The sequence below is a fragment of the Phoenix dactylifera genome, chromosome 1 (genome assembly GCF_009389715.1).
Source record: "Phoenix dactylifera cultivar Barhee BC4 chromosome 1, palm_55x_up_171113_PBpolish2nd_filt_p, whole genome shotgun sequence".
NCBI classification, from domain to species: domain Eukaryota; kingdom Viridiplantae; phylum Streptophyta; class Magnoliopsida; order Arecales; family Arecaceae; genus Phoenix; species Phoenix dactylifera.
In genome coordinates this window covers 27194480-27215289 of record NC_052392.1, presented here as the reverse complement: position 1 = coordinate 27215289, position 20810 = coordinate 27194480, and the positions used below count along the sequence as shown (strand labels likewise).

Below are 20810 nucleotides of genomic sequence, written 5' to 3'. Positions count from 1 at the left end.
ATAGATATATCATAATTCGATCTAAATATGCATATACGATGCAAGAACAGTAAATATATCCAAAAAATATTATTCCAATTCCTCTTTCTATTTTTCATTCAAATCATCATCTCATAAAATTCATAAATCACATATAAATTTATTAACAATTTATTCGATGCAAAAATAATATAAATGAAGAGTCTAGAGAAGGCAGTTCATTACTTACTTTGACAATTTCCTCGCAGAACCTTAGCCTCCGACGAAGATCGGCGATTCTCTTCCTCTCCGGCGGCAATGGAAGAAACCCGTGCCGTGGCTTCTCGGCTCTCTCTCTCTCTCTCTCTCTCTCTCCCTCCCTTGGATGGTTGCACGAGGAAGAAGAGGGGACTCGGGGGGTTTGCGGCTCCTCTTCCGGTGGACTTAAAGGAGAAAGAGGAGAAGCCCTAAAACAAGGGCTCCTCCTTCTTCTTCGGGATGGAAAGAATCCATCCCGCTGCCTCATGTGCGTTGCACGTGAGGCCAAGTCTTGGGACTGGGCCGGTCAAGTGGACCGGGCCCAGTTCCAGGGTCTCACATCCTTCCATCCTTAAAAGAAATTTCGTCCACGAAATTTTCGTATATGCAGTTCAAGAGTAGAGAATACTTCTTTCAAATCAAGTCTTAACACTCTTCAAATCAAAGTCGTTTCGTCTGACCAATGTCAAATAATTCCATTCACCACACTTTCTCTGCACACTCTGATTTAAACGTCAACATACTCGTCGTGTCAAGTCTAGATTTTTTTTTTTGACAATTAACTATTTAATCTTTTCTGGCAGCATAATGAGTTGTCTAACAAGAGCAGTGGGCATGGCTAGACAATAAATAGAAATAAATATTGGGACTAGATTAATACCTGTCGTCAACACATCAGAAGCCTGTGCATCTTGCTGTGTAAGTGCAAATACTCTTTCTTGAGTCTTTAGCCTCTGGCTTCCTTCCATTGCCTGAGTAGATCTATTCTCCTTTCTTTGTGGGCAATCTGCAATTTTATGACCCATCTTACCACATCTAAAACAGGCACCGGTGTTCCAATGGCAATGCTTGTCAGCATGAGCCTTACCACATCTGGAACATTTATTGCTATTCATCTGCTTAGAGTTGTCACTCGTAGATTTCTTGTTTGAACTTTCGGCGTTTTCATTGCTCTGCCCCTGGAATTCATTTGACCTGTTCCTCTTCTTTTGATTTCTTTCCCTTTCCAACCGTTCATCATTAACTTCCCTTTCAATTATCAAAGCCTTATTTACCACAGCTGCATAGGTAGTTAATTCATAAGGTACCACTTGTTTTCTAATTTCAGTGTTTAGTCCCATCTCAAATTTATGCGCTCGATCTAGCTCATCCTCAACTAACTTTGGAACAAATTTGGCTAGCTCGGTAAATTTAGCTTCGTATTCTGCAACAGTCATATTCCTTTGCTTTAGATGAATAAACTTCTGCTCTTTTTGCGTCCTTACACTCCGAGGAAAATACTTATCATAAAATGCTCCTCGAAATTTTTCCCAAGTGAGTGGCTCCCTATCCTGCTCATGTTTATGTTCCAACATCCGCCACCAGTTGAATGCCTTACCTTGCATCATGTATGATGCAAACAAAATCTTTTCATCATTTTGGCATCTCAAGACAGCAAATGCTTTTTCCATCTCTGTAAGCCAATTGTTTGCTTCCAACAGTTCTGTAGTCCTCTTGAAAGCTGGAGGAGCCAGCCTCTTAAATTCATCTATATTGCTACGTTGTTCACACTGTTCCCCTCGTCCTTGCTGTAGTTGTGTCTGGGGCAACGGTGCTTGTTGTTGGAGCAACTACTATTGCACCTGCTGTTGCATCTGCATAAGGCCCACTATGGTCTGCATAACCTGGCCTAGGCCCGGTTCTTGTTGTCCTGTTTGAGTATCACTAGCAGGATTGACGACTCTATCCTGCTGAGGGATGTTACCAACTTGTTGGGGTGTGCTGTCATTTTGCGGGTTGGGTGCCTTATTAGTAGCTCTGCGAGTAGTCTTTCTCATCCGATGTGGAGACATCCTGACCTATGTCTATCAAACAGCAGCATGCCAATAATAAGCTTACCAATTCATTACAAGTACATAGAATGGTTGCTACAATCATCATAAACTAACGTCCCAATGTCCCTAGTGTCTACCCACATACAATCATGTCATGTCAGATTTTCTCATCTTATAATTTATCCAATTATGCTCTGATACCATAAACGTTGTCACGCCCCCGACCCGAGGTCGCGAGCCGGGGGTCGCGCCAACCACCGCACACTCGTAGGAAGCTCTTCCTACGAGCATGCAAGGCATCTAAACCAAACATCTCAATATATAACTAAAATAATTCGGCTGAAATAAATGCAATCTTATTCCATTGACTGACACAAATTTTAAAGTCTCACAATTCTAAATACGCAGCGGAACAATAAAGATAAAATATCAATTTAAATAAAATCTAATTTAAGATAACTTGTGCCATAATTCTTTTATTCGCTCTTCCATATTGTAAAACCCCAGATCGAGCTAATTCTTCGGATCTGTAAAAACAGTAAGAAATCGTATAATGAGCTAGACAGCCCAATAAGTAATAAATACTTTAACTAGACAATTCATATAATAACATAAATATAAATACAAATTACGATGAATCAGCATAAAGACATAATCAATTTCTTTTCAAACACAAATCCATTGAAATCCGTATCTTTCAAATATCCATATACATAATCATAAATTTGATTCGAAACAAATTACATTCATCTCAACAGCCTTTAACTACGACCACACTTATACCCTATGGCTAGGCCAGAAACAGAACCACACTTATACGCTGCGGAGTGGGCCAGAATACCGCACTTATACCCTGCGGAGTGGGCCAGAATACCACACTTATACCCTGTGGTGGGGCCAGAATTGCCAATGCATAACCTCCAATTGGCAGGGTCCAAAACATAGTCAGGCTGAGAGTTCCAAATCTGATGCACATCAAAATTCTTTTGTAACATAATAGATATATCATAATTCGATCTAAATATGCATATACGATGCAAGAGTAGTAAATATATCCGAAAAATATTATTCCAATTCTCCTTTCTATTTTTCATTCAAATCATCATCTCATAAAATTCATAAATCACATATAAATTCATTAACAATTTATTCGATGCAAAAATAATATTATATAAATAAAGAGTCTAGGGAAGGCAGTTCATTACTTACTTTGAACGCGATCCATAACAAATCTAATTAATTTCACAATTTTCTCGCAGAACTTTAGCCTTCGACAAAGACTGGCGATTCTCTTCCTCTCCGGCGGCAATGGAAGAAACCCGTGCCGTGGCTTCTCGGCTCTCTCTCTCCCTCCCTTGGGCGGTTGCACGAGGAAGAAGAGGGGACTCGGGGGGTTTGCGACTCCTCTTCCGGTGGACTCAAAGGAGAAAGAGGAGAAGCCCTCCTTCTTCTTCGGGGTGGAAAGAATCCATCTCGCTGCCTCACGTTCGTTGAGGCCAAGTCTTGGGACTGGGCCGGTCATGTGGACCGGGCCCAGTTCCAGGGTCTCACACTAACAATCTTTAAAACTGAATCTTCACAAGAGACATTTTGTTGTAGAAGAATGTTTTAAATATGCTTGTGCAGGAAGGAAACCAGTGGAAACCTAAATTAGTATGACCTTTGCCACTAAAATCTTCTTAGGAGTCTGTCTCACCCTACTATCTTTCTACTGCTCAATTTGGTGTTAAATTAGCTTGGAGCTCAGCAGTGCAGTCAAATTTGTAATAGAACAAGCCGGACTTAAGCCACCAATCTTGAACAACAAAAGCACTATAATAATAAATTTCATGATTGGTTTGAAAATGAAAGGAACATACTGTATTTCATAATTCAACAAGGTCTAGAAACAACTACTGATGGAAGCAGATCATTGGAGAAGTGTTATGGACCATCAATAGGGAAGCCCTATCCAGAATAGAGAACCCTCAAGAACCTCACCTCATTGAGGAATGGAACATAGAGATCAATGATTTCAGTTCTTATTGGAGAGGAGGAGAGGATGGTGGGAAGATAAAGGTTCGGACAATGATAAAGGTATTGACTCTATCCGTAAAAACTCCTTTCTAAGGAATATTGACATGTTTTACTTCAAAACTTAAAGAACTTTCAGATATAATATATTTCTATTTCACACATAGCTCAACAAATTTCAATTATAGAAGATGAAAAAACATATTTATATATAAGTTCTCCATAGTGCATCCTGGAAAGCAACCAAACATAGTATCAAGAGCCTATAATGTGAGGACCTGTGCGGACGTGTGTTTAGTCCCACATCGGTTATTCGCTGGGTAGATCTTGGGTATTTATACAGGATCAAGGAACCCAAATAGTAACTTCCGGCTAGCCATTTTGGGTGAGGCCCTGAGTTGTTACAAATGGTATCAGAGCGGACCCGGCTCATAATCTATATGGACTAGGGGACACTGCAGCACGGATCCATTGGGGCTAACCATGAGCAAGATCGTGGTGTTTGTGATTAGATTTGAATGGATTTGAACCCTTAGCCTGACGAGGACGTCAGGGCTTGAACGGGGGGAGTATGTGAGGATTCGTGCGGACGTGTGTTTAGTCCCACATCGGTTATTCGCTGGGTAGATCTTGGGTATTTATACAGGATCAAGGAACTCAAATAGTAACTTCCGGCTAGCTATTTTGGGTGAGGTCCTGGGTTGTTACATATAATACAAAATATGGAATTTGGTAAAAATAGAAACAATCTTTTTATGCTGTTTAACCAAGAAATATATGTGAAAGTAGCCACAAAAACAACCAAACATGGTATCATGAGCCTATAATACAAAATACGGAATTGTCTATGCACAAAACAAGAGGGTCCATACCATATCACTCGAACAGCATGAAAATGAATTAGGATGATTCTAAGAGTTCATAATCAATGAAACAAACTTTATACCCACTCTAATGCACGCTCTATAAACTTAATCATCTTGGTTCATGGCCAGAATTGGAATCGAAATCAAAATCAGAATAGATTTGAATAGGAATCGGAATGGCCATATTTTCCAACGTATTTGGTTTATGACTAAAATCAGAATGGAATTTGAATGCCATAGAAGAGTCCAAAATGGATTTTGGAGAATTGGAGCATTCTAATTCCCTCCAGAAATTGGAATGAGAATGGGATTTTTTCTAACCAAACAGTTTGAATGAGAATCACGCATTTCCTTTCCCATTTCAGAGCTTAACTCTCCCCCGACCAAATATATCCTAAAGGTAGATGATGAATCCATTTTTGTCCACAAATACCATCTGACTAGATATCAGAATATGTCATGTTGTAGAGGCATATCTAAGTAAAACGAAATAGTGATTCTATTAATTCAAATGATACACAATTTCAGTCCATTTAACATCCATGGTATTTAATTTTGAATGCCGAAGTTGGCAATCAGCAATGAGCAGTCAATCAAAATATTTTTAAGATGTGTCCAAATTGAAAGCAATGGTGATCACTGTTTCACTAGTCGATGATTATAAGTTTTTAAGTGCACGTTATGATCGATGATTTGAATCGCGCAAAGGATCAGCTCAGCCCTGTTGTTTCCTCACCAACCAAAGCTTGAAGGGAAGAGCCGATCTCAAATTGCAATCAGAGTGCAGAGGACTTGCAATCAATTGCATAGACTCATCCTATTTATCATGTACTTCATCTATCAATACTATTTTCTTTTTGAGTGTATAGTTGATAAATGATATGAAAATCCACCTAAAGTATGAAAGAATCTAGTTCTTACATGTTTCCTTGGTGATCCCTCTTCTAGAGTTCACCAAGAAATCTTGGAAGATCACCATCATTAGAAATCACAACAATACATAATCCAATCCACCCAAATCTTCCAGTTGTGCTCCTAGTACATTAAACAGTATATGGAAAACATTATTTAACCTGACCTCCACTTAGCAAAATATTTGTGGCATCATAAGCTTTTACAAATATGTTGTTTCAATTATAATCTTATATGATCTTTCATGTATTTCTGACTTATGTTAACATCTCAAACCCATTACTATTAGTGAGTGAATCTTTGTTAAACAATTAAAACAAAATCCTGGTACAATCTTACAGCCACCAAGCTCCCCAATCCTGAAACCTTGTAGGTAATCAATGGCTTCTTGAGAAGGAAGTGAATATAGAAAGCTCTCCAAGCGCCCCCACCAAATAGGATCTTTCTGTTCCTGCATCTAAGAAAAATAATGATATAGTTGAACCTAGAAGTAAATGTAATAGAAGAGAACCAAACTTAGGTAATGAGTTATTTATCTATCTAGTGGAAAGTAATCCTGCTAGCCTTTCATGAGGCAGTGTCATCTATATATTCTCCTTTTTGGTGGAAGAAGCATTTTTGGTGGAAGAAGCAATAAAAATGAAATGGATTCCAGAGTGGCTAATAATATATGGGAATTAATTGATTTAGCTCTAGATTTTTACCATTGGATGCAAGTGGCTTTTGAGAAGGAAACTGGGACCCAATGTTATAGTTGAAAGGATTTAAAGCTAGGTTAGTTTATACAACATAAGGGGATTGAATATTTTGATACTTACTCATCTGTTGCACCACAATAAGAGCCTTAATTGCTGTAGCATCCATTTGTATCCCTCAGGTGACTGTTAAAATAGCCTTGTTATATGGAGAATTAAAGGTCCATGAATGTTTGTAGTTCCAGGACAAGAACATAAAATATGTAGACTATTAAATCATTGTACAGGTCAGAGAAGAAGACTCCAAAATAGTGGCATGAAAAATTTGATAGTGTAGTGATATCTAATAGCTTTTCAAGAATGATTTTTTGATCTCCATGACTCTTAGTTTACTTAAGATGTCTCTTTGACTTTCCAAAGCATTAAATACCAGAATTACATAACTCTTAAATTTACTCATATTAATTGTAAGCTTCTAGAATTACAAATTAATTTCTAACAATCCGCTCATACTTTTCAGGTTGCAATTGGTATGCCTGATCATGGAGGAAAGGTGCGTGTGCTATTTTGCAAATATCTCCGCATGTCGCAGCACTCAAGGTCACTTGATAGTAGCAGGCTTGATCTGTCATACTGGGTTTCATCGATGGCTGGCCCAAAATGAGTGTTTAACCAAAGCTCTTTCCAGCGGTTCAAATTTCATGTCAAGCTCAATACTCCGTTGCTGAATTCATGGTTGCATCCCACTAGGATAATCTCTCACTACTACTTGAGAAAATTTTTGAAGATATTGACGATGTTGCATTGTCCTGATTGTCGTATTTGTGGCAAATTCATTTTTCTTTGACGGATACAGATATGAATACAGATATTAGTCGAAATCTCAAATTTTTATCCCTATCCAAACAGATTAAGATACGAAAATAGATCCGGACAGATATTATCCTATCCACTTTCGTCCCTATTCTGCCATAACATTTAGTTGCCTCTTTAGATCCTCCCCTTACCCGTTGTTGTCTTACTCTATGCTTTGTAGCTTCATGAAAATATACATATATACATTATATATATGTGTGTGTGTACACACACATATATACATACATACATACATATACATATATATATACATATACATACACACACACACACACATATATAGGTGCTGGTGCATATTCATTTTTGTCATGCAATTTAGGGAATTTGTGCTGTGCACATGTATCACTATAATTGTCTATATGTAAAACTTAACCATGTGCACGTGAAGATGGTGCTCGAGGTGCTTGTTTGCGGTTGCATTCACTCTAATCATAGAAAGCTGAAGAAATAGGGTTTATACTCCTTGAGTGATACATACTTTTGTTCCTATGTTACTATTCAAATTCATGGTAATTACCACTTGATCATTATTTTGGCTGCTTATCCAAATAATGCATCCGTAAATGATGAAGCAACAGTTTCAAGTTATAATATTCTAATCTTTTTTGTAAGGAAAAATCACTTATGATCGAGAGCTTCAGTGTTATATTTTGTCCTAGTCTAAGCTATAGGAAAATGTCATTCAAAGTTTATTCACTTTGATTATCTCTTTCAAACAAATTGTTATCATGAATTCTTAGTTTGTTAAATAAGATAAAGGATAACAGAATAGTATAATTTTTCTGTTTTATACATTTTTGCCGAAATGCATGTTCAAACCACGTGCAAGTGGGATTACTATTAGATTGTCGTAATTTTGTTCTTAATCTCTTGTTCATATGTTTACATCTGAATGTTTATACTCTTATTTAGTTCTTTTCCTATTATTTTATATCATTGGATGTCTTGATAGCTTGAGTGCATAATATTATTAAGGAAATAGGGCATGTTGGTGCTGCTTAGTTGCTTCTAAAATAGTGATTCTTTCCATGTGGAAAGTTGGACATAATAATGAATCCTTACTCATATAAGCAAAAATATGTTGGAATCCCTTTATATCAATATATATTTTGTTCAATTGGCAACCAGTTACTAGGTATCTGGGTGAATGTTTTTGTCTTATCTAGCATACATGCTTTTGTTTTTTCCTCCTTTCACATGTGCCATCTTTTATATTGAATAGCTTCTCTGAAATTTCCATTGGCTTCCATAAGAAATGTCTAGAATGCCTAGAAGATCCATGAATTTCTTGCGTCTCTCTCTCTCGCCCCCACCCCCCAGCTTTCTGTCTCCCTCCCTCTGGTATAGTCTAGACAGTGACAAGCTCTTGGACTCCATGTAAAAAAGAGGCTTATCTCGAGCTACCAATGCTTTGAGCTCCATTGTTGGAATAAACTCAATGCTTTTGCATGTTACTATTTGCTCGCAAAACATTTTCAAAATATTTTAGCAACCACCATCAATCGTGTAGCTAATGATCGAATTGTTTTTCCTGATTTTCTTTTTTAAATTCTATTATCTCTATTAATTATTTTTCTGATAATATTCTAAAACTTCGTTATATAACTCTGATTTTCTAATTCTTTTTAAATGTAACTCCTATCCTTAAAGACTAATTTATGAAAAAAAATCTTGCTAACATATTTGTAGATCAAGATCTTTTATCCCAGAAATTCTCCAATAGTATTCCTAAGTAAACTTTTCATTAGCTATAATGAAAAAAATGATTGCATTTTCTGCATGTATGTTAAATTCAATGCTGACAGGAAAGACCGATGTCACATAATGCTATGTCAAATCCAATGACGACATCAAGAAATACAAATGGCTTACTAGCTAGAAGCTACAAAGATAAGGGAGAAATACAATGAATGGAAAAGTTTTCATGTTCTATCAAGAAATTACTAATATCAGTATTGATATAAAATTATGTAAAAAATGGATCTTTACATCATTCGTCCATAATGAAAGAAGTTATATACAAATATGGGTGAGATTCAAAAAGAGCCAAATTGCTTTTCTTTTTTCTTTTTTTTTTTTTTTGGGGGGGGGGGGGGGGGGAGGGGGGGAGCGGAGGGGTGACTTAGTATTTAAATTCAAAAATAAGTTGGATATGTGGAGGGAAGAAGGTGATTTACGGGTTACGGATTTAAGTTATCCCAATTTCCACCCTTTAGCCTTTTTTCTCTTTTTCAATTAAAATAACAACTAAATAATATCATAGATTATTATAAAACAACATTATGTATAATATATCATATACTCTAGGCCAGGCTAATTTTAAGAAGACAAAGCCCAAGCTGGGCAAAAAAATCGGGCCTGGACAAGTGGATCAGGTTTAGTTTGCTGAAGTCTAATTGCAAGTTACTATTTCAAATCTCCACCTGTCCATTTAATTTCCCTTTCCCTCTTTGTCATTTCAAAAAAGAATGCAAAGTGTTGTCCTAGGCTGATTGGGATTTATGTATGTTCTCTTTGGATTTGTGATTTCTCAAACCAACTTCTCAGTTCTTCTTGATTTTGTTGTACTAGAGTTTTATTTTCTATTGATATTTTTGATCCATAGTCTCTTTACCTGGGCAAGTTGGAACCACCTCATAAAAAATGTCTGTTGTTGAAGTAGGAGTGTTTAATCATGAGGTTCTACTTGCTCTGAAGTTTATCTTGTTGTTCTTCTTCTTCTTCCTACATAGAAGATTTGTCTTTTAATGACCTGGTGCTAAAGCTTTTTTTACTTTTAAGTTCCTAGTTGCACAAACTTCATGGCAATGAAGAAAGAATCTGAGAGGATAATAGAGAGGGTTGATCTTCATGATTAGATTCTAATAAGTTGCAAGAGTCTTCTTAAACTTAGTTGAATTCATGTGGTAAACCAAGGTAGTAGAGTTGCCGATTTTGATTTTACAGCCTCCATACCTTAGGGTCCAATTTGGTTAGTCTAGACCTGAATCGTACATATACTCAAGTCAAATTCGAGTATCGAATCTGCTGGTATCCAGAGTACTAACTTTTATGTCAGGTTTTGATGCCAAATTCAGACATTATAACTCAAGCTATCTAATATGGATATGGTAAGAGTGGATACAATCTGATTGCATCTAATCGAACTTGCCTGACGAAAGTCCTTGTTTAATTAGTAAAATGAGGAGAGAAGATATTGATGCCCCTGACGACCTCTTCATTCAGATCTTATACCCAGCTATTGTCATCAATGAGAGAAATGGAAAGAAAAAAAGAGAAAAGATCTGGAGAGAAGAGGAAATCCAGGACTTTAGCATTTGAAATTGCTTCTGCAATTTTATAAGGTCATATATTGCATATCTCGGATGCTCCTAAAGCAAATTGTTAATATATAATGTTGCCCAGTTATGCAGCCCAAGAAGAGAGTGAATTAGATTTTTCAAAAACTTTAACTAATGTAGCGAAATTAAATGCCTGAAAGAAGAAGATAAACTTTAGTAACAAACTAATAAGTAAATGTGTTGAAGATAAAAGCAAGTAAAGCAATCAACGCAAATACAAAAAAATAATAGCGATACAGTGTAAACCTACACCTACATCCACTCTCCAAGATCTTTTTCCTAAACAATTTACTATAATCTATAACTCAAATTACAGCCCAGTTGTTTTTCAGGTTCACAATCAATCTAGTTGATTTTTTTGGCAATCAACCAAAACCTTCTTCGAGCCTATCCTAGGCTCAACATAATCCAATTCAAGGTTAGATGGACCTTTTCCTCAAGTTTCAATCCTTGAAACTTATTACAGCAAAGAATAGAAAGAAGTAAATATTGTTGCCATGAATATAGCTCCAAGACAATAAATACAAAATAATAAATAGAGTTACACTCTGTTGGTTGACTTGAATACTTTTGAAGGCGCTTCACCAATTCTCTGATGTTCAATATATAGTATTTCAGCTCATAATGAAAGCTTTTAAATGATTTTCTCTTTGCAGCTCTCTCTTTTTAGCTTTCTTCTCTGGGCTCTATTAGATTTTTCTTTATAGTGCTGAAGTTCATATTTTTTTTTGGTGTTCCTATGAATTTATACACTTTGGAGAAGTTGGAACACTTTTCTAGCCATTAGACAATTAATAGAGACGTTTGAGATAAAAACAACTATTTTGATTCATAGGAAAACTAGCAGTTATAGTTGTCAAGCGCAGAGGGGTCGACTCGAAATTTTCAGAAGTTCACTCATGATCTTCATGAGTCGTCTCGAGCTTGCTTCTATTTTTGCTCTACTCTATTTTCGTTTGTGGCACTTTTCAAGTCATCTCTCTCAGTTCAGATTCGACTCAAGATTTTTAGAGGTCGACTTGAGATTATCAGGAGTCGACTCGTTGCTTTTAGGGGTCAACTCTTCAACAGACTAAATTTTACTGCTATCTATCTTTCTCCTATGTCTTTTCTAGTGTCGACTTGTCTCTTTTTGGGGTTAACTTGAGTCTGAGTAGAGTCGGCTCATGAATTCCATGGGTCGACTCGCCAATACGATAATTTTTTCAACTCCTTGTCTTTTCTCTATGATCATTCTGGGTCCACTCGCTTTTGTCTGGAGTCGACTCGTGCTAAGTTGGAGTCGGCTCGAGTACTTCATAGATCGACTCATCAATATAATAAATTTTGTGGCTTTTTGTCTGTCCTTTAAGACTATTCTAGGGTCGAGCACAATCTATTGGAGTTGGCTCGTGAAGGTGCGTCAGTTAGTGACAGTGTGCTAGGATCGACTTGTTGCAGGCTTCAAGTCGACTCTTGAGGCAGCTCAAGATGAAATCTTCTGTCTTTATATGTGAGCTTCCAAAAAAAGCTATCATGGCCTTTTGGAGTTAGCTTATTGATACGGAGCTTCAGATGGATGATACTTACTTGAGAGTGGCTAAAAGCTTTCTTCTTGCTTCCTAAAATTAATCAATTATACTCAAAGTAATAGATTAGTCAACTTTTAACTCAACTATTTTACATCATCAGAATTAATTCTTTAGGGTCAACATATAATAACATATTTTACTATATCTTAGCCTTGTATATAAGGCCATCCTAAGCAACATAATGCGGAAAAAAGAAAACAAAAGATCCATCCCTTCATTTTTGTTGCCAGGAAGGTCGACAAAAGAACTTTTTTCTCCTTTGGAGGTTAATGAAGAAGTATAGAGAAAAGAGACAAACTCTTTATATTATTTTTATTGATTTAGAGAAAGCATATATATATAGTTCCTAAAGAAGTCTTATGGTGGTTGTTAGAAAAGAATGGAGTTTCCATTCGTGTGACTAAGGACAAGTATGGTACAGCAGTTACTAGTATGAAAACTCTTAGTAGTAATATTAGTAAGTTTCTAATCATAATAGGTTTAGTTGATATTGAGGACCTACTCTAAATTCTTGCTTTTTTGTACTAGTTATGGATGCACTTGCTAGGCATATTCAGGACAACATTCCCAAGCATTCTATTTGCGGATGATATAATCTTAGTGGATGAAACTAATATTGTGGTCGATCATAAGTTAGAATAATAGAAGAGCGCATTAGAATTGAAGGATTTTAGGTTAAGTAGGACAAGATGGAATACATGGAATGAGAATTTAATAAAATTAGAAATTAGGATGAAGGTGGTCTGAAACTAAGGATCATGCAGTACCTAAGAGATATCAATTTTGATATTTTGGATTTGATTATTTATAAAGGGGAGAAGAGAATGATATCCAATATGATTAAAGCAGGTTGGATAAAATGGAGAAGCATAACTCGATATTATGTGATTATATAATATTTGCCAAGTTGAAGGAAAAGTTTTATAGGATAGCCATTTGACCAGTTATATGGTACAAAATTAAGAAACTAGAAAATAACATATGCACAAGATAGGTGTGGTCAAAATTAAAATATTGAAATGGATGTATGGTAATACGAGAGAATGATGAATAAAAAATGAAGCTATTCATAATATGGTGGATGTAGCACTAATTGAGGAGAAATTGAGAGAAAGACAAACTAGATGGGTTAGATATGTACAATATAGGTTGAGGGATGCAGCGGTATGAAGGAGTAGTTTGATATATGTAGAAGTAAAAAGGAATAGAGGTAAACCAAAAATCATGTGATATGAAATAGTAAGGAAGGACTTGACATTTCAACATCTCTTAAAGAATATATCTTTAAACCAACTGGAATAGTATAAAAGGATTCATGAAGCCAACCCTAACTAGTTTGGAATTAAGACTTAGTTGAGTTGAGATGAAAATGATTATATCATAAGATAAGATACAATATAATTTGTAAAGCACGTTCTTTAATGCGCCACTTTGTGTAATGCCCGTGCAAACGTGCCTCATAGCCTCATTCCTGGGACTTGGTGGTCTTTAAGAAGTCCCAATTAGAGATGCAATGTGACGATCATTTCAAATAAGCCATCTTGAACAATGCAACCTAATAGTTGGAGCCTCTGTAGTATTGTATGGCATGACCATATATATGTGTATAAATAGAAAGGTCACATATAAATATGTAATCGAGGTTTGAAAGACAAAGAAGAAATGACTTGTTCAGGGATTTAACCATTGTTGGAAATGTTAATAAGTAGCCCTTGATTTCTACAAAGGCATTGACCTCTATTTCTCGTTGTCATTTGTTCATTCTAGAAGAGGAGTTTCTTATTTTTTTAGTTAGAAAATTCTTATTTTTTATTTTTATTTGCTGCCATAGCAAGATCCAGTAAATTGACCTAGTAATGATCACATGACTACAATTGTGGGTGCATCTACATCAATCATCTTTTTTTTTTCTTTTGATAGCATACATGTCACTTCTGTTATTGACGCCATTCCTCTCTATCTGTATTAACTATTTCCGTTAATTCATTGGGAAGACAAAATATCTAAGTCTATTATATATAAAGGATTCATGAAGGTGATTATCTACTATAAAAATGAGGCTTCAAACTTTAAAAGATTCTATTTGTCAAATTATATGCCTAAAATTCCATTATGTTTGGGTGCCTCTAATACTTTAATCAGATAAAAACTCTAAAATCATATGGCTGAATGCAATTCAGATATTTGGATTTATCAAGACCATCTCATGGAATGTAAGTTATGCTCATATATGTATCTATTATACCATTAATCACAAGCATACTTGATCAAAATAATATTTAATATAGAAACCATCATAAAATTATTATTGCTTCTTACTTATCTTGATCATTAACACGTCATACATATATAGGTACAAAAATATTTATATCAAGCAAGTTGATGTACAAGGATTTTTATCTCTTTGCTGATAACCAGACAGATCAATCACCTACCCACTGCAATCTACGAACTAGGGTGTGTAGAACCTTGCTCAACATCCTCTTGTCTAATAAATTATTCTCCTACAGAACCAAGTCAACATTAAAAATTATCTAGAGTATCTGATAACCCAGAATCCTCAATTTATTCTCTAAAAGGTCCCCCACCACCTTGCATTCCAAGACTATCCAACAGTCCTTACAAACAAAGATCTCTCTGGAACAAACTAGAGATAAGAAACCCCAACAAGAAGAGAGAGAAACTAGAGAGAGGGGAGAGAAGAACAAGAAAAGAGGAGAGAATCGGGTGGTTCTCCCTCCCTCTCTCTCTCTTTCTTCCTTCTTCCTAACTGAAGGGGATGTTCGACGACAACGGCCCATGGTCGACGATGCCCCATGGTCGATGGCCTCAGAGGTGCCGGCGGTGTGCCAAGCTTGGCGACGACTGGCCGAAACGAAATAGAATAGACCGAAGAGGGGAGTCCGGCTTCACATCAATCCGGCAGCTTGTCGATTGGATTCAAGGAGAATAGAGGCCCAAAGACCGAAGAGAAGAAGGAAAGGGAGCTCACCTTGCCTCCGGCGAGCTTCTCCGGCTAGTCGAATGGTGAACACTCCGAGCTTCTCCCACGGATCACCTAGCGATCAAAGCTCTAAATCTCTAATGGAAGAGCTCCCAGGTTGATGCCAAGGAAGAGAAGGAAGGGGGTCTTTTATAGACGAGGATTGGCAGCATTTTAGTAAGCTACGACCTTCCTCCTCCGGTAGAATCAAAGGGGAAAATCGAGAAGGAGAAGAGGAAGACTCCAATCAGGAGTCTTCCTCCCATGCCACAAGGGTCGAGCAAGCACCATGGCCCAGAGGCCAGCCTAGGCCCAAAAATATGGGCTCTTACAACGTTTGCAGACAACATGGGCAATATTGGATGAGAATCCAGCATAGAAACATTACAACATCAGTTGCAAACAACAAAAGTTGGTCGGCTAAGGCAATCAAAGGGTCAGGAATCAGAGGGAACACCTACTTTGTTAATTTTAAAAAGGGATATGTATTATAAGTTAAATTCAATATCTGATCTTTGCATTTACATCCAATATATGGTACTATATATATGGAGGCCACAAACAGTCCAATGTGAGAAGGACTGGAGATGGTACACTCATATACATATATGGTACAAATATATGGTACACTCATATACATATAGAGAAGTAAACTAATGATAGCTGAGTGTCTCTTGCACACATCAGAGATCTTAAAACATTAACAAGACAAAAAGTTATCAAGACCAAGCTCCGACGGAAGACAACAATGAGACAGTAACATTACATGGCACAATCACATACATAGAGATAACTATATATGCTAATAATGGAATGGGTGTTTCAGACGTTCAAGGGTCTTAGAAGTATAGGAAGCCCATACTGGGGCTGAAGAAAAAACATGTCCGCTGGTGCATGTATATAGTTTGGGGAGAGAGATAATGAGAACCTCTGGAGGATCATGGCGATCACGGTTTTCGCTTCCAACATTGCAAAGTTTTGACCAATGCATGCTCTCGGTCCTATCGAGAATGCAAGTAGTGCATTGGGGTGCTTGGCAGCTTTGGATATCCCATTCTTGAATCTAAGAGGATTGAACTCATCAGCATCAGCTCCCCAAACCTCTTTATTCCTATGAATAATTGCAATTGGTATTACTAGTCTGGTGTCCTTTGGAATCACTAGGTTTCCTAAGGTCATATCTTTAGCAGCCATTCTTTGCATCATGACTACTGGGCCATAGAGCCTTAAGGCTTCTAAGAGAACCATGGTAACCTGCAAAAAGAGATGATTATGTAAATAACTTAAAGACAAATTATGCAGGAGGATATACGTTGTGTCTGATAAATATATACCAATTTTAACTTGCTGAGCATGTCTGCATTGGGAATTCCTGTACCACATTCTCTGAGCACCTCCTCTCTGAGCCTCTCCTGCCATTCTTGGTTGGTACACAACAAGAACACAGTCCAAGTAAGCAAATGGGAGGTGGTCTCCTGTCCAACAAAGAAGAATGTCTTGCACTCATCCATGATCTCATTCATGCTCAATAGTTGACCCTTTCGCTCTTGACCAGGGTCTGATCTGCAAGACTCCATCATCAACCCAAGCAGATCATTTCCATAGCTGGAGTCCTTCGAATCTAATCGGCCCTGTATGATGTGCATCAGTGTGTTCCTCACTCTTCTTTCTAGCTTCCACCTGTGCAGATTCCTCCTAGAAGGAAGATATCTGCTAACAAAGGATATGATTGTAGTTAGATTTGCTAAGCCATGTTTTATGAATCATAGTATGGTCATGAAAGGATAAAAGGAAAAATGTGTTACTGGTATCCAGGGATGTTGACATTGAGAAGACTTTCTGCTGCAAGTGTCTGGAGCTCTTTTTGTGCCTGAAAGACTTCCTTGCCCTCAACATAACTGCTTCCAAAAGCTGTGTGGGAGATTACATCTGATGTTAACTCTTGAAGTTGGCTGCTGACCTCCATCTCTCTTTGGCCCTCAGCTTGAGTTGCCAGATCTTGCCACCTTTCTAGCATGGATTGAGCACATGCTGCCATCTTGTTTGTCATCGTCTATCAAACTAAAAGCAGTTAGGTTACATATTAAAATGTGTGCAGGCACATAAATCATGCCAGCCACCCTTAGATTATGTGGTCTTTGAGTACTATTATTATAGTTCAAATAAATTAATAGACATATAAGTTTGGACAGTGACTGAACTCATCATGATTGTTCAAGAAATATGGTCGTTTACTTCAGTTCTTTCACAAATTGGAAAAACATGAAGCAATTTTCTGTGCTGGAGTCACAGTGTTACAAATACCAACAAAGAAATCAAATATGAAGATCAATATTCATTAATGAAATAGGGTCCAACATTAGGCCTGTTTTTGCTTACATCATATTTTAATTTGCAGTATCAAAGCCAATATAACTTAACTCAGCTAAACCTTAGTCCCAAACTAGTTGGAATTGGCTAAATGAATTCTTTTCCTACATTCCACTATGTTTAAGGCAAGCAATCAGTTCGTAAAATTGCAGCATTAATATTGTAGTAGCAATATCGAAGAAGTCAAGAAAAGAATAATTGAGTTAACTCTATGCTGGCTTTCTATTTTTGGGTATAGAAAAACATAAAGATTCTAATAAGCAATGCCACCGACATCACTATTGGTTTCTTAAACCATATCTATATATGTATCTGTTTATTTACATAGGTATGTACACACGTATGGATGGATGGATGTTTTCGGGCAAACACGCGCGCGGGGGGTGGGGGTGGGGGTGGGAGGGGCCAGGGGGGTGTGGTCTATGTAAACTTGCATCCTTTTGTAAGTGTTATTATTGTAACCTGTTCTATTAAAACAGGTTATGTGCCAAGGGTTGTTGCAGCATTATTATAAAATATGAAAGGTACATAGGCAACTGACCTTGAGCTTATCCATTGTAAAAGCAGGACTGACAACATGCCGGTGCCTAACCCATTCCGCCCCTTGAGTGAGAGACAAACCCTTACCCACTAAAGCCAATATGCTAGGAATTGGTGTCACCTTTGGGAAGAAACCAAATTTGTTCGACAACACTTGCTTAGCCAACTCTGGATCAGTGATACATATCATTGGATGGGGTCCAAACCAATATAGAAATGTTTGTCCTGTGGCATGCAGCAACATAGTTAAGAAATTTAATAATATTTTAACTTTTTATCTTTTGTAGTTGAATTATGTCATGTTTTACAGTAACTAAAGACTAGCTTGACTTATTACAAAGCAGCTCATTTCCATGTTCTTGGACACATGAACAATATTTATGGAGTTTTTTTGAGTGCTCAAATGGGTGAATGTATGACATATCTTTCTACCATTTGTCACTCTATCATCAACATATGAAGTTCTCCGGTCTATGTATTCTGTATTTATCCTTTGAGGACGTGCTAATAATGTTCTCCAACTTATTGAGAAATTATCAAATCATACTCGACCGTTAGTGTCCCATTAGAGAAATGATGCTGGATTATTCTCTTCTAGCAGGAGCAGACAAGAATTATCAAGCATCTGTTAAATTTAACTATTTAATTGTGAATTGTTAATGATTTATTCAATGAAATTTTATGGATTATAGTTAATCATGCTATTTGTCACTATTACAGATGATGCTTTCATTGTTATCTATAGTTGTTGCCTCTGCTAGACTTCTTTCTACTACTAAAGAAAGTATTTTATATACTTTACTTTTACTTAGTAAATTTTCTTAAATCTTTTTCTGAATTTTGGCAAATTTAACTTTTTTTTAAGGGACAAAATCTGAAATTTTGCACCTTGCCAAATTAGTTTGTGTGTGGTGAACTTGTCACTATATTCTAGAAAAGATGAAGAAGATAAGACGAGGATTGAGGAGACTTATTGCGTACGTGTGTGTAGATCTTGTGACCGTGTGCCTGTGTGTCTGTGTGGGTGGGTGTGCGCGCACACGTGTTCATGTGTATATGCGTGCGTGTGCATGTATTCATGTGCTTGTGTGTGTGTAAATTTTATTAAAGCTATTTTTGATTTTTGACAAATTCCACTTTTTTAAGAGGCAAATTCTGTGTGTGTAAATTTTATTAAGGCTATTTCTGAATTTTGACAAATTCCACTTTTTTTAAGAGGCAAATTCTGAAATCTTGCAACTTGCCAAATTAGTTTCTGTATGCTGATCTTGTGACTGTGTGTTCCCGAAAAGATGAAGAAGATAAGTTGAGGAGACACTGAATGATTACATACATACATATATATATATATATATATATATATATATATATATATATATATATATATATATATATATATATATATATACAGAGAGAGAGAGAGAGAGAGAGAGAGAGAGAGAGAGAGAGAGAGAAAATCAACTTTTTTAACTGGAAAATTCTTAAATTTTTCACCTTGCCAAATTAAGTTCCTGCATTCTGATCTTGTGACTGTGTTCCAGAAAAAATGGTATATATAATGATTATATATATATATATATATAACAAGCCTTTGGAAGGAAAAAAATAATAAGAAGGCATTTATCAAAGCATCGAGTGGCATGCCATCTTCCTCTACAATATGAAGAAAGGTTAGTGAGTTTAAACAAACCATATTGTGACATCCACTTAAGATAGTGGGGCAGGACCCTAGGAGTGATATCATGTGAGTTGATGTCCAAGATCAGCTTTCTTCCAGCCTTCTTCATGCTTCGAATCTCCTCAAGTGATCCAGACCAGAACTTGCCACAAGGACCCCCTACCCCTTGCTTCCTGAACCTCTTTGTTATGGCAAATGTTCTCCATATAAGATATACCAATCCCCTCCAAAGGCTTGATATCAGTACCACCACCAAGGCGCCCAACACCAATCCAAGATTGCTCATCTCCCTACAAGAAGAAGCTCTAAGTTAGAACCTAGTACCAAATCTTCAAAACCTAGTTGCTTGCAGCCATAGCATGCAAAGGAGCAGCAATTCGGGGATCTGGAAATCAGTTTGAGCAAAGAAAACTTACGACAGCCGACCTTTGATGCCTTCCTGAAGGATATTTTAGCATTAGAGCAAGATTGCTATCTTATTTATACCGTAAGTTTTGGACATTTTGTTTGCTTGACGCATGTTGCTGTGACAAACTGGTGACTGTGGTTTCTTGTTTGCTCTCTGAAATTGAGATCATGGATGATGCAAGCAAGGAGAGGCTTTGTCCAATATTGGCTTTGTCCAAACAAAGTCCAATCCTTACAATGGCACGCCTGCTCGTATTGCTTCATTTTTCCACCTCGTTTTTTTTTTTTTCTCCCTCCATGTGCGTGTTGGTTTGTGGTCGGACTGATCCTTATCTTGTTTTCCTCTAGAAAAAATGACTCTTTTTGAAAAATGACTGCATCCTGAACCCTTATCAGAATCAAGATAGCTTTATAGGAAAAATCCCAAGCGCGCGATCCACTGGATAGTGATAAATTATTAATAGAAAAATGTTATGTCACTTTCCCTTCATCTGCTTAAGTCCACGGTGGGTGGGGAATCAAATTTA

At 36.9% G+C, this 20810-nt stretch overlaps 1 protein-coding gene across 1 annotated transcript; it reads right to left on the bottom strand.

The window, feature by feature from the left end:
- Nucleotides 1-15875: 15875 nt before the first annotated feature.
- Nucleotides 15876-20394, bottom strand: LOC103696906 (cytochrome P450 709B2-like). The gene is made up of 6 exons (XM_039130907.1): nt 20292-20394; nt 19888-20165; nt 18199-18422; nt 17093-17340; nt 16622-16997; nt 15876-16541 (listed from the first exon to the last, which is right to left on the bottom strand). Exons 2-6 carry the CDS (start codon nt 20159-20161, stop codon nt 16110-16112), a joined length of 1554 nt encoding a protein of 517 aa, XP_038986835.1. The 5' UTR covers nt 20162-20165; nt 20292-20394; the 3' UTR covers nt 15876-16109.
- Between the last annotated feature and the right edge of the window lie 416 nt (nt 20395-20810).